This window comes from Parambassis ranga, chromosome 17 (assembly GCF_900634625.1).
Source record: "Parambassis ranga chromosome 17, fParRan2.1, whole genome shotgun sequence".
NCBI classification, from domain to species: Eukaryota; Metazoa; Chordata; class Actinopteri; family Ambassidae; genus Parambassis; species Parambassis ranga.
In genome coordinates, this window is record NC_041037.1 from 21,426,781 (window position 1) to 21,440,885 (window position 14,105).

The 14,105-nt window shown below is 47.9% G+C and overlaps 1 protein-coding gene across 1 annotated transcript in view; it reads right to left on the minus strand.

Moving 5' to 3' along the window:
- The window catches only part of tmeff1a (transmembrane protein with EGF-like and two follistatin-like domains 1a), a 34,455-nt gene extending 27,839 nt beyond the window's left edge, over positions 1–6,616 (minus strand). The window contains exon 1 of the mRNA XM_028427594.1: positions 6,454–6,616. Within this exon, the coding sequence (XP_028283395.1) occupies positions 6,454–6,616 (163 nt within the window). The remainder of the gene's footprint in view (positions 1–6,453) is intronic.
- Positions 6,617–14,105: the final 7,489 nt, after the last annotated feature.

Here is a 14,105-nt window from a genome sequence, read left to right on the forward strand (position 1 = left end):
AAACACAAAGCAGACCTCTAACCAAGACACAACGCCGAACACGGGGGGCTGCCGAGGCGACTGGCGTCTGCTGTTGCCATGGTGATCCTCACAATGCCGAGGATGTGGAGTGTGAATAAATGATGTGTGCAGCTCTGCAGAGGCGTTCAGCCTCTTTGCTGCAGCTTGAGCAGGCTTGAGCTGAGCAGGGAGCCGCCATGTTGGTGTTGTAAGCGACAGAAGTTGAAGTGAGCCGACCTCTGACCCCTGAGATGACAGTGAAGGTGGTGATAAAAGAAACGGCCCACAGGAAGCGAGGTGTCACGTTTCCAGCAGCAGAATCCGCCTGACAATGATCAGAGCTAATGAGCGCCGGATCAAAGAGGCAGATGAAGGAGGCGTCCACGTCTGCGGCCAGACGCCGTTAAGATTTACGTGTCGGAGCGAACTCGATCTGAGCTGAGCCCCGTTTGAAGTGCAGACATCAGTGGCTGATGCTGTGGGCGGGGCCACGTCAGTGAGCCGCACGCTGCCGGCTCCGCGGGAGCACCTCCAGGCTACGACACACCTGAGCAGCTGCAGGAGGAGCTGACTGAGAGCCGCCGCGGCGCCCAACACACACGGGCTGATGGATGATGGACGCTTCAGGCTTTCAGGTTTCAAACACACCACCTGACGGAGTTTTATTCTGCACCAAGCTAACATAAACATTTGTATTGTTGTGTTATGATCCCGTTTGTTCCATGTCTGCTTTTTTATCTCAACAATGTGACATCACTTCCTGTGCAAACAGGAAGACAGAAGACCGGAGTCAAGACCGATGTTAGCTTGTTAGCACCGACGTTAGCACTGCTGTGTCTAAACAGCCAGACAGTGATGTTGAACTGAGCGGGTCACTTCCTGTTTCTGTGTCACATGGTCTCCTCCTCTGCCCCGCCCCCTCTACCACAGAGCTTATTGATTCAATGGGAATCAAATAAACATGGCGTCAGGTTCACCAAACCAAACACTGCAGACATCTGTCACATGACCCACAGCCACAAACATCCAGCACAGCTCTGACGAACCAGTCCGGAGAAAACTCACTAATGTGCCAGCTCATCTTGGTGCTAATTCTAGCTGCTAGCCGCTAAATACCTGCATAATGTTAGCAAAAGGCACAGCTTCACCTACATGCAGGGTTCTTAGCCTGCAGCTAGAGGGCAGCACAGAGAGGTGATGAAGCTGCAGTCCTTCCCGTCTCGGTCCTCATCCTGCAGGTGGTTTCACAGCTCTGGGTCTTGTGGCTCCAGAGGTCAGAGGTCAGTCTGACTGAGCGGGTTTATATTCTGTTTTCTTCACCTCCGCAGACAGACTGTTCATTCAGACAGCTCTGTGACTTCACCCTCCAGGCCTAATTAAACTCGGAGAGCCACAGCGGATCCACCGAGTCCACATCCAGCCGGTTGACAAACACCTTTCAAAGACAATTAAAAGCGCCTGTCACCCTGCAGCGCCGCAGATAATTGGTTTGCCCTAAACTCAGCCGGCCGACCTGATCGCTGGATAATTCCTGCTCGGCTGGAGACGGCGGCAGAAAGTGAGCCCACATCAAAGAGAAGCACGGTGCAGGCTGATCCGATGTGTGCTCCATAAATATCATCTGAAGTCTGACCCGCCAGCTCATCCATAGGACACAAATTCAAAGGTCACCTTGAACCCCCCCCCCCCCGCACTGCACACTGTTATCTAACATAAAGACCGAGAAGCTAACATCACACCTTTCTGCAGACCTCCTGACAAACAGCCGCTCTCTGGAGGCTTTCAGATGGATTTGTTGTGTCGAGCTCTGAAGATAAAGACAAGACTCTGACACATCAGAGCCGGCAGAGGAGACGTCCTTCACCCACAAACTCCTTCTGTCTTCAACCTGCAGATCTTCCTCCATACACGGTACGTCTGGTCGATGAAATGTCTGAACAAGGTCCAGAGTTGGAGGCACAGTTTAGACAGAGGCTCCTGCTGTCGTCAGGATGTGGCTGCACAGTGAGAATGAAGAAAAAACAATCCAGAGTCTGATAACGTGAGAAACCGCCGCCCGTCTGTGTGTTTATGAAACCGCAGACGTGTCATCAATCAGCAGGATCTGCATGAAAATACTTCAAACCGGCTGATATGTAAAGTCCTGGAGGAGCCGATGCCAGAAACATGATTAATGCCGTGTCTGCTGCTGTGAACAGATGAGGGTTTTTCCAGGAGACAGACAGCAGAAGGAACATGTTGTCGTTTATCATCTGTTTGTTTCTGCTTCATTATGAGGAATGAAACGCTTGTTACACAGCGAAACACACAGCTTCCACCCAAACTCAGCGGAGGACGCACAAACTGCAAAGAAGCGACAAACAGGCCGCACACGCTGCAGAGGACTGGGGCCTGGTCTGTAATCCACACAGACCTCTGATCGCTCACTCTACAGAGGGAGAAGGTTTATGTAACACGCTCGTGTTTATAATATTCAAACTTTACATAAAGTGAATGCTTTGAGCGACAGGCGCGGGCTGACCTGCAGCACAGACTTCCTGGATTAACCAGGAGTTCAGGTGGACCCAGACGCTGCTAACATGGCGACGGTCGCACCCTGACCGTCTCTGTGCGGAGGCAGCAGCATCAGGATACAGCCGGTGGAGATCATCCAGAAACTGAGCTGCTGAGAGCCAACAGCCAGTCAGGGAGACCAGCAGGACTGAGAGGAGGCTAGAGTCAGACCGAAGAACCAGACCGGTCCTACAGTCTGCATTTATTCTGATTAGCAGGAAGTCACAATGATGAACTAAACCAAAGAGAACGTCAGGCGTCACGGTGCCCGCCCCCCCCTCAGGGCGATGGTTGACCCGCCGCCAGCTGCTCTGTCAGAGAGCTGCAGCTAAACGGCCTGAGTGTAAACCATGAGCAGCATGGACAGGACATCAATATTCATCTGCAGCGCTGAAAGTTTAATCACGCCTCTTACACATTTCCCCAACTGTATCTGTCGTGAGCTCCCTGGCAAACACGCGTGAGCTACTGAGCGCGCTCCATCAGGCGGGGAGGATGTCCCGGGAGGCGAGCGTTTAAAAGCCGCACAGAGCCCTGAATTATACAGGATGATTTCATTTATCCAGCCGAGGGCGAGGGAGCGGCGCCCGACCTCAGCGCGGCCTGAGCAGGAACCAGCCGACTGCTGACACACACACAGGAAGCTCAGGCTCTCCGTCAGTTTGCTCTACAAACGAGCGCTGACCCCGCCACAGCTTTCCGGGACTTCTTTTTGAACCTCGAGCAGACTGTGGAGGAGGTGGGCACTGTAACCATGGTAACGAGGCCCAAGGAACAGTCTTTGCCTCAAAATCAGGTGGATCTGAACCACCGGAGGTCCAGCAGGAGCTCATAGGTAGAGACCTGCACAATGGAATTGTGGGAGCTTGTGATGTCACCAGTGTCAGAGTCGTAGTTCAGGACAGACGTCTTCCTCAGTCAGACATCATGGACGTTCTGTCCTCTCAGAGCAGCTGAGGCCACTGAACGTCCTGCATGTGTTCATACAGCAGCTCTGTCCTCCACATGTTGCTGCTTCCATTTTGTGGCGTGCAAAGCTTTTCATCTTCGTCTGTAGGCCACCTCCTCCTCCTCTCAGGATGTGGTTGTTTTAGTTCAGATAAATAAACCCTCCAGCAGCTGCACTCACAGTGTTAAACCGCTCAGTGAGCGACATGTCAGCACATTCTCACATATGGACGCTCGGTCAGACGCCCTCCGCAGGTGGTGTTTCAGAGTCTTCTACACATGGTCAGACAGAAACATGCGAGCAGGATGGAGCTGTTTCAGAACACAAACTCCCATAATTCCATCTGGGGTCGGTCCGAACCAGGGTTGGTTCGGACCGATCAGAGTGCTGTGAGGAAGTGCTGTCAGCTCTGTGCTTCAGACTGTTGGTTCAGATAACACATAAGCAGTTTGTGCCCGTCCACACAAAGACAACAACTAACAGCTACAAGCTAGCGTTCCCACATCTCCTTGATCTGATTGGCTGAAGCTAGCTGGTCACAGACAGACAGCTAAGATGCACTCCTTCACTCAACCACAGGAGGGCGCACACACGCCTACTCCGTCAATCAAATTTGAAAACTGCCCGAAACTAAAAACAAGCTTAATTTTTCACACGTTAGTAGGTGTTTGTCTACAGATGATTCATCTGTGTGTGTGTGTGTGTGTGTGTGTGTGTGTGTGTGTGTGTGTATGTCTGTGTGTGTGTGTATGTGTGTGTGCAGTGTTGGGAAGATTACTTTGGAAATGTAATTGGTTACAATTACAAGTTACCCTGTTGTGTAATAGTAGTGTAACTATTTAAATGACTTTATCAAAGTAATGTAACTAATTACATTTGATTACATTTTACTTACTTTTCTTAATTTTGGATGAATGCTCTCAACTGTTCCATATTGACATGTTAAAACCTTTTAACAGCAGCGGCCTTAACTTAGCCGACATGAACACAATAATAAAAGCGAACTAAATTTCAGTACCTCTTTTTACTGAAGTGAGGGGTCAGATGAACCAGACAAGCTAGAACACACACACACACAGTGGACTATTGTGCTGTATCTTGATCAATAAACAAACTTAAAACTAAAACACCAGGTGTGTCTGTGTGTGTGTCTGTGTGTGTGTCTGTGTGTGTCTGTGTGTCTCATACAGACCATATCAGCTGCCCCCACACTAACTGTCATCAGCTCTGACGGTGGCTGTTTGCTTCAGTTTCTAATATTCATATATGTTCTTTAAATATTTACAGGGAAAGAGCAGCAGTCATGTAAATGAGTGTTCGCTGTCACTCCGGAGTCTCTGGAATAACCCGCCTCCCTCATCTTTTATTGATGAAGCCCTGAACTGCTGCTGCTGCTCACAGTGTTTGCGTTGAGAAATGGAGCGTTTTGCTCGCCATCCTCATCAAGGTGCGACGCCACGTTCTGCGCAGGCAAATGAAAGCGCTCCGAGCCGCTTCACAGAGCAAACACCTTGATTTTTAGCACAGGAAGTCTAATTCACTCCCTGAAATAACTGTACTCGGCTCAGATACCCGACAGAACTGCTGCAGGTCTGAAAGCCTGAACAGAGACCTGACCGTCGCACAAACACAGAGCGGCCGGAACACCGGCGGCACTTTGTTGCAGAGAAAACGCAGCTCTGACGAAACATTAAGGAATTATAGCAGGCTGCTGCTGCTGTGACCGCTCTGTGAAACACGGAGCTGACGTCAGCGGCGGCGTCCTGGCGCTCCCAGACATTCAAACCCTGGCCAGAAAACAACAACACGTGAAGGAGAAGTCTGTCCCACACAACACACAACAACACACAACGCCACACAACAACACGTGAAGGAGAAGTCTGTCACACACAACAACATACAACAACACACAACACACACCAACACACAATGCCACTCAACAACACACAACGCCACACAACAACACACACACTCATTGAGCCTGCAGACGTCTCTACAGGAAACAAACGGCCTCAGACGTTGATTTGAACACATCAGCAGCCATCGATTCTTCCTGAGTCCGTCAGACTGAATCACAGCTGAGACAAAAATGAGATTTAAAAACAATAAAAAGACACAAAACCTCTGGAACTGTGAGGAACCGTGTGTCTGTGAGGATTCTGAAGCACGTCCTGGAAACTGTTCACAACATATGAATCCATTTACAGCAGCACGGGTCAGAGCAGTTGTGCGTTTCTTTGTTGTGTGGTTGTTTTGGATTCTCCGGTGTGTGCTCAGGTCTACGGCCTGTTTGTCACAGCTCAGCCTGATCAATCAGCCTGATCAATCAGCCTGATCAATCAGCCTGATCAAGCAGCCTGATCAATCAACCTGATCGACGTCACATTTTCTGTTCCTGCTGCTGGTGTGTTTATTGTATGTTTGTGTGTCTGTTTAATTGTCTAAAGGACTACCTGGAACGCCCACTGCACAACCTATTGATCACATTTCACCCAATTTATAACAAAAAAAAAGGCTGACCTTAGTGTCACACGTTGTGTTCCTGTCAGTGCTGTTGTTGCACTTTGAATGTGTTGTGTTGTTGTGTGAAGCACACTGTGTGTATTTGTGATGGAAGCCCGACACATCAAGGATCCGGAGGGAAGCAGAGCTGTTCGGTGTGTGATGCAGTCAGAGCGTCGCGGCGTGGATCAGGACGCAGATTGAACAGGATCTTATTGATCCTGCTGTGATTGGGACCTGTCAGTCAGCTGGTGGATCGATAACCAGTCAGTAAGGATTCCACAATAATCAGCCTCCTCTGGAGACGCAAAGGTCACTGTGAACTCCACGCGCAGCCCGCGGGGGAACGTCACAGCTCTCCACGTTAAACACAGACCACGCTGATTGTTTTCACAGAGCGCGTGCACACACACACACACACACACACACACACACACACGCACGCTTACCTGTGCACTCCTTGCCTTTGCCTTTGCACTCCCCGCTCTGTGGGTAATAGGACGCCCGAGCCTCCGGCAGGTAGAGCAGCGCAGACAGCAGGCAGGCGGACAGCAGGCACCGGGCAGCCCCGCCGGGACCCCCGTCCCTCCTGCCGGGGCCTGACAGCAGCATGATGGGGCGGTTCAGACCTCCACGCACCGCTCGGAGCTCGGTTCAGGTGAACGGGCGAGTTCAGCGTAATCCAACCAGAATCCACCGGCCGCCTCGCGCTGTGTCACGCTGAAGGCAGAGCTCCAGAGGCCGGAGGAGGCAGAGCAGGGAGCGCGGAGTGCCGCGGCGAAGATGGAGGAATGTGCGGAGAGCTGCTCGCCGGATTCAGGAAGCCTCGGAGACGGTCCGGTTCGTCCAGGGTGGGAGCAGCGGCAGCATCCTCGCCATCCGTCCTTTCCTCCGCGTCTTTTTTTTCCCAGGCACGCAGCTTGTCTCTCACACCGTGGCTCCACGTCCTGCAGCGCGGTCCGAGTGAAGCCCGGGACGCTCCGGCTCCGGAGGAAGGGACGCGGTGCGTGAAGAGAGCAGCAGCTGCTGCAACCACAACAAAGAGATCCGGACTGAGGAGCGGAGAGGAGGACAGACAGGCTGGTCACGTGAGAGGATGCAACACTCCCCTCCACCTCCACGCCCCTGACGCACGCGCTCGCGCACGTACGCAAGCACAGACGCACGCACACCTTAAAATGCAACCAGGGCCGCAGAGCCGCGAGGACGGAGCCGTGACCAGGTCCCAGAGAGGCAGGTGTCCCACTCAAAGTGCAGTGTGTGCTTATAAGATTAAGATGAATAAAGTCATTCCTAATCTTAATCTTATAAAATAAGAAACTTAAGGGTTAAATTGAAAATATCATGTAAACCTTCTCCTGACACGTGGGGCAGTTTCCTGTTTGTCCTGATTGATCTGAGCGTAAGGAAGTTTGGATGAAAACCAAAGTCTGTGAAGAGTCTGACCCCAGAAAGGGACGGACCTGCTGTTTGTTGTGTTGTTGTTGTACGTCCTGAGGTCAATAACAACAACGTCTGGCTGCTCCTCCGGTCAGCTCCATCAGGTCCGACCCTGTTCAGCGCGGCCTCCCAGCAGCCTCTGAGCCTCTGAGGTCACTCAGCTACATGTGACCACTGAGCTCCTCCGCCATATTTAAACGGCTGGTCTCTGCCTCAGCTTCAGGTTTCAGTGTGTCTCCTCCTCTGTGCCGTCATGCGCTCACCTGAGCTGGTCAAACATAACTCATTAAACCTCCTTGTTGACAGGTGTTGGGTGAAAGAATTTATTCTGCATGGTGTTAACATGCAGTGTGTTCAGATATATAAGTTTTCATGTTTATATGTGTTTATCGCTTAATAATGTGATTTTCATAAGTGTTTATGTGTTAGGAAATTTTATAGAAAATCAAAGTAATTTGAGGATACTGAATGTATTAATAAGTAATTTCATAGTATGTCATATAACGTTGTTTTCTGCAGTTCAGGCTGTGGCAGATGAGATCAGTTGTTTTTCTGCTCTCTGGAGAGAGCTCCGGTTGGTACGAGATGGTCATAAATTCAGACTAAGGACAGCAGCACCTTTGACCTGATAAAAGCCAGATTCTAAAGGAATGTGTTTTTCTCCTGAGTACCCAGTTTTATGGTCACCCCCAGATTGGACTCACAACCTATGAGATTTGAGGAATTGAAGTTTTACCTTATTTGGCAGTAAACACTAATGGTCTAGTTGCTGTATGAACCAGGGTCTGCAGGGGGGCGGTAGATGCCCCTGTGGGCCGGCAGGCGGGAACGCCCATGGGGTATATCAATGTGTGAATTCCATGTCCAGTGGTTGTTGCGTTGTTCGTTGTTGCTGTGTGGTTGTTTGTTCTTGTTGGTTGTCCTGTTCTTGTGTTGTTCTTGTTTGGTTCTGTGTGTGCAACAACCCAGAGCTCTGCGACTCAGAATTTGCCTCATTGTTTAATAAATTATAATTTTGAGACCAGAATTTATCCGCTCCTTCCTTACAAACTAATTCAGGGGGTGATCAGAAGGAAACAAGGGGATTTTCACCCCGACAATTTGGCGCCCGAACAGGGACACGAAAGGAGTGTGGGTCAAATGACATCTTGCCTGACGGAGTGACTACTGGCTGGCCAATAATAACAAGGTAAGCAGATACCTGTTTAATCAAAATTCTGCACATTGGACAATCTAAATTAAGTAGTCACTGGGATGGGTACGGTGTTTTAGAGTTCAAATTGTAAGAGGCAGATTGTAAGTCTTAATAAGTGAAGTAAAATGAGATGAAGTAAAAGAAAATGAGATGAAGTAAAAGAGAAAATGAGATGAAGTAAAAGAGAAAAAGGAAAAGTGACACTGAGAGAGATATTAACCAATTAAAAATAAAAAGAATAAAAAAAGGGTTAATACAATAACGTGAATGAGCGTTATGTCATTGGGAGTGGCATCCCCCGCTATATTTGGACGCAAATATAGATAAAGCTCGGTTGAAAGCCCGTGGGATTTGATGACCCCTGAAACGACAGTGATGACCGCCTAAAGCTTAAAAAATAAAAAAAAAGGGTCACACAGAGGAAAAGTGTCACAGTGATCACAAAATAATAAAGACAAAAAAAAGGATCACGAGAAAAGAGAAAAGAGAAGAAAATATATAGCCTATGGTTTAAGTTGTGTTTTATGTATTGAAAATTGTGTTTAATTGTTTTGACCTTGCGCCGTCGAGGAAAGGTGTTTACTCCGTGCCGTCGGAGAAGTGAGTGTGTGTGTGTAGGCCTATGTGTGTGTGTTTGTAGGTTGAATGAGTGTCTGTGTGTGTGAAAGTGTGTTTAAGTGAAGGTGTGTGACTCTGTTGCCAGAGTCACAGTGAGGGATAGAATAAGGCACATATAGAAGGTACATTTTTAACATACAGCAGGTACGCAAGAAGGATTTGGTGAGTGGTAATCATGTCTACGTGGAAGACAATTGATGAACAGATGAGTAAGATGTTGAGCCGTTGCTACGGACAGGCAGGACCAGAGGGACAACAGAAGGCTGCAGCTAAGATGGAAGCAGCGGTGTGTACAGCAATGACAGGACAGGGAGTGAAAGGAGATGATAAAAAGCCACTAAAAAGTGTGATTGCAACAGTGGAGAATAGAGTTAAACTAGAGAGAGAGAGAAAGGAGGAGATTATTAGATTATTAGTGTTAGAGACAGTTGAGTTGAAGGAGGCAGTGCAGGCTGATGAGGAGAGACGTAAGATTCTATATCAGGCATATCTGTGCTGCATAGATGATGATTGTAAGGAGTCTGGTAGTACCACTGACATTAAACAGGAAGTAGAGAGCGAGGGAACTCAGGGGGCGGAGATACCGTTTTCCCTATTCACCAGCCTCTGCTGTAGCTTCTGCTTCGCCTCAGACCCCACTTCCTGGGATGTACCCCATCATGATTGTCCCTGATGGGAGGGGGCGAGTAACAGACAGACAGACAGGAGTGAACTCTAGTCAACTTGGTGCCCAGCAGCACTGGTACAGACAGGCAACAGAGGGGGGGCTTCCCCTGTTGCTTCAGCAGGCCCAGAAAAATGACCCTGATTTACCAGGAAGTGATTCTGTTGCTTGGGAGAGACATGTTGTACACCATATGAATCTACACACAGACACAGAGACCATGGAGATGAAAGGGCTGCAGACACAATTATTAAAGCTGCAGTTAGCTCAAGCTAGAAAGGAAGCAGCATATCAGAGGAAAATGAAGAAATACACCCCTGCATCATAGAGGGTGGTTCAGCCTCAGCCTGCTCCCCCACCTCAGCCACAGTCCCCAGTTGTGGGAAATCTTGATATGTATTTAACCCCATCTTGGGTCACCCGCCCCCACTATCAAGGTGGGTGGGGTCAATATCATAGAGGAGGTAACTGGAGGGGAAAAGAGGGTGGCCGTGGGGGAGGGGGGCATGGAAGGGGTGGATACAGCGGTTTGAGTGGAGGTGACTGCTTCTATTGTGGAAAACCTGGCCACTGGGAAAGAGACTGTCACTACAAGCAGCCCCGTCAGTGACCACAAGGGGCTCCCTGGTATCCTCCCCAGGGAAATGGCTGTCAAAGATCACACCGGCATCTCAAATCATTTCGTCGGTTGGCTTCTTTTGGGAAACCTTTGCCATTCACAGAACTTGTGAAACTGTGTTAGCAGCACCACAGACATTGTTTCATTTGCTCCAGCTCATCACCAGTGAATTTGATGGGCAGAGACTTGTTGATCAAAACTGGAACCTCCATTATGTGCTCCCCAGATGGATTAATGGTGACTTTTCTTACTGGACAGACTTTTTATGCTCCCAGAGTGTTGGAGTAGCTGGACAGTGGCTGATGAGAACCACTATGATACAGATGTCTTGTGAAGATATCTGCTGGACTCGTTTTTACCTGAGTCTCCTTAAGGGGGCGGTCTCCTCAGTCTATTCCAGCTGTGGAAACCCTGGATAATGTCTTTCTGACTCTATAGGCTGTCCACTGATCCCTGTAGGTTATTCTCTTCTATGACAGGTGTGAGGATCTCTTCTATCAGGAGAGGTTCTACCTCCTAATGAGAGGGACTACATTGGTCCATCACAGCAGATAAATTGTTTGTGACTGAGGAGGGAGTAGCTGCTGACGTATAGTTAACACCAGAACAGTTTTAAATGGCTCAAAATGGCAGATAATAGTGTGCCACTTGTTTGCTTAGTAATTGTACCACACATAATATTAAAGAATTAGGCTCCATGGTTAGGAAATGTAAAGCTATTTCTAATAAATAGGCACAGAGGATAGGTGTTTAGAATTCTTCATCCTTTAAAGCTTATTAGGTTGCCATTCATACAGTAGAGGCATAATAAGGCTCAGGAGATGTTAGCCACACTACCACATAACATCTGGTCTTCATCATTTACTGATGTAGGTTCTGTGCCTCCTGTACTCTTGTCTCTTTCATTGTCTCAACTTCCATAATGATCTGGTTCTCCTAGATCACTTAGTTCCTTTATATCTTGATGTTTCTGAAACAGGTGGAGTTGTGAATGGTGTTCTGTTTCAGAAAAAAGAGGGTGAGACAGGATTAATGTATTTGAGTTTTAAACCGGACAATAAACTGTTTGATTAACTATTACATTCCACAGCATGGATTCCCAGAATGGATCTCATTTTAAGAGTAGACCTGGAAAAGGTGGAGCAGACTTTAGGCCTAAAACATAGGTATGGTGCAGTGTATCACCCACAGTCACAGGGAAAAGTGGAAAGGATGAAACTACAACCTAAAACAAAAATTGGCTAAAATCTGTGCACAGACCAAATTTATATGGGTTCAAGTATTATCTATTGTATTGATGTTCTGGTAATAACGCCATATAATGTACACCCTATGAGCTTCTTACAGGTCGACAGTTTCCTGGACCAGCTGGCCGGCTGAGACTGAAGAAGTATGCAGTATGGTATTAATATAAACCATAATATAATGAATTTAAAGCTTTGGTGTTAGTATTTGTATTAAAGGAGAAAGGAGAGATGGAGAGTCCAGAAGGAGCCACACACAGCTGAGTGGGTCCTCCTGAAGGTGATAAAGAGAAAGTGGTCGGAGCCAAGGTGGACAGGTCCTTACCAGGTGGTGGAGCGCACCTCCCACGCGGTGCGGCTGAAAGGCAAAGGAGACACCTGGTATCACTGGAGCCAGTGCACCCCAGCTACAGAACCAGGGAGAACGCTGAGCGACATTAGAAGGAGCAGGAGGAGGATAAAATAAAAGGGGCAGAATAATCCCCTGAAACCAGGAGTGTGACCAGTAGGTAGTCTACCCTACTTGGTTGAAGAGGATGAGACGGTGAATACACATACATGAGCAATCATCAGGATCAGCGTGGGACTAAGAGTGATAGGCGAAGTTAAGCGCATCACTCCAACTAAGGGTGATAGGCGAAGTTAAGCGCATCACCCCACCAGGAGACGAACCACAGTCATCAGTAAGGTCAGCTGTCGAGAGGAAGGTCTAAAGTTTCAGGAGCAGAGGTTCTAGTTCCTGTATTAAGAAAACTCCGGCTGACAAGATGGGACTGTGGGGTAACTGGAGGGTGTTGGGAGCTTGTGTTTTCATGTCAGTAGTTATTGTATCTTTGACTTTATTTTTGTGTGAACATAATTATTTTGTCAGTTTTCCAGGATCCAATGGTAAGTCAAATCCAGGGCCCAGCACACGCAGGGTGAGGAGAGCACAAGGGACAGGAGGAGATGCATGTGTGAGAAACGGGGGAGGTATAGAGTTAGACTACTATAAGGGTTCAGAGTTCTCTTTTATCTTTGATTTGTGCGCAGTAATCAACTGCGGGGGACATAATGTGTCATGGAGACAGTATGGAGAAGTTTGTGGATTGGGGTGGCAGCACACAAATTGGGCACCTAAAAAAGCTAAAACCACCTCAGGCGGGCGGATCTTGTTCAGTGGGTATTACCGTATACAAAGAGATTGGAGCTGCACACAGAATCCCATTATGTTATCAATTACTGGCCTGGACCACAACCCTTATGTTAAATCTTCCGGAGTGCCTGGCCAATGTTGGGACTCCCAACCCGACATTGTAGTCCATAAGCTCACCCCGTTCGATGTATTAGCGTTATCTACTGGTTATGAGGATGATAATATTTGGCTCGGATGGTAAAACAGGTGAGGAAGCAAAATATGTCAGATTGTGTTGCCTGTGCATCAGCGAGGCCCCACCTGTACACTGAACTATATCCAGACGATGCATGGGGATTTGATTTCAGTACAGGACCGGATGTTTTTGGATATGTTATTGGCAGAGAAAGGAGGTGTATGTGCTATGTTTGATGAAATGTGTTGTACTTTCATTCCCAATAACACTGCTCCCGACGGTAAGGTCACTAAAGCTTTAGAAGGTTTGAGAACTCTTTCCAGTACGTTGCATGAGCACTCAGGGATAGATAACCCCCTGGACGACTGGCTGATTAGGGTGCTGGGACCCTGGAAGGTGGTAGTATGGTATGTCACTAATCACTTTTTTTTGCAGCATTCTTGGGTATTTTGACTACATGTGGTTGTTGTTGTTATATTCCCTGTGTGCACTGTTTATGTAACAGGTTAATTGTGTCAGCAATTGAAAAGAAGGATTCAGGTTTTCATTCTCCTTCATATCAGATGCCTCTGCTGGCAGCAGAGGTGCCCGTGCCAGGTGACGACGAGGAAGATTTGTTGTGAGCTCTTATAAGAGCTCAAAAGAGGGAATTGTTGGGTGAAAGAATTTATTCTGCATGGTGTTAACATGCAGTGTGTTCAGATATATAAGTTTTCATGTTTATATGTGTTTATCGCTTAATAATGTGATTTTCATAAGTGTTTATGTGTTAGGAAATTTTATAGAAAATCAAAGTAATTTGAGGATACTGAATGTATTAATAAGTAATTTCATAGTATGTCATATAACGTTGTTTTCTGCAGTTCAGGCTGTGGCAGATGAGATCAGTTGTTTTTCTGCTCTCTGGAGAGAGCTCCGGTTGGTACGAGATGGTCATAAATTCAGACTAAGGACAGCAGCACCTTTGACCTGATAAAAGCCAGATTCTAAAGGAATGTGTTTTTCTCCTGA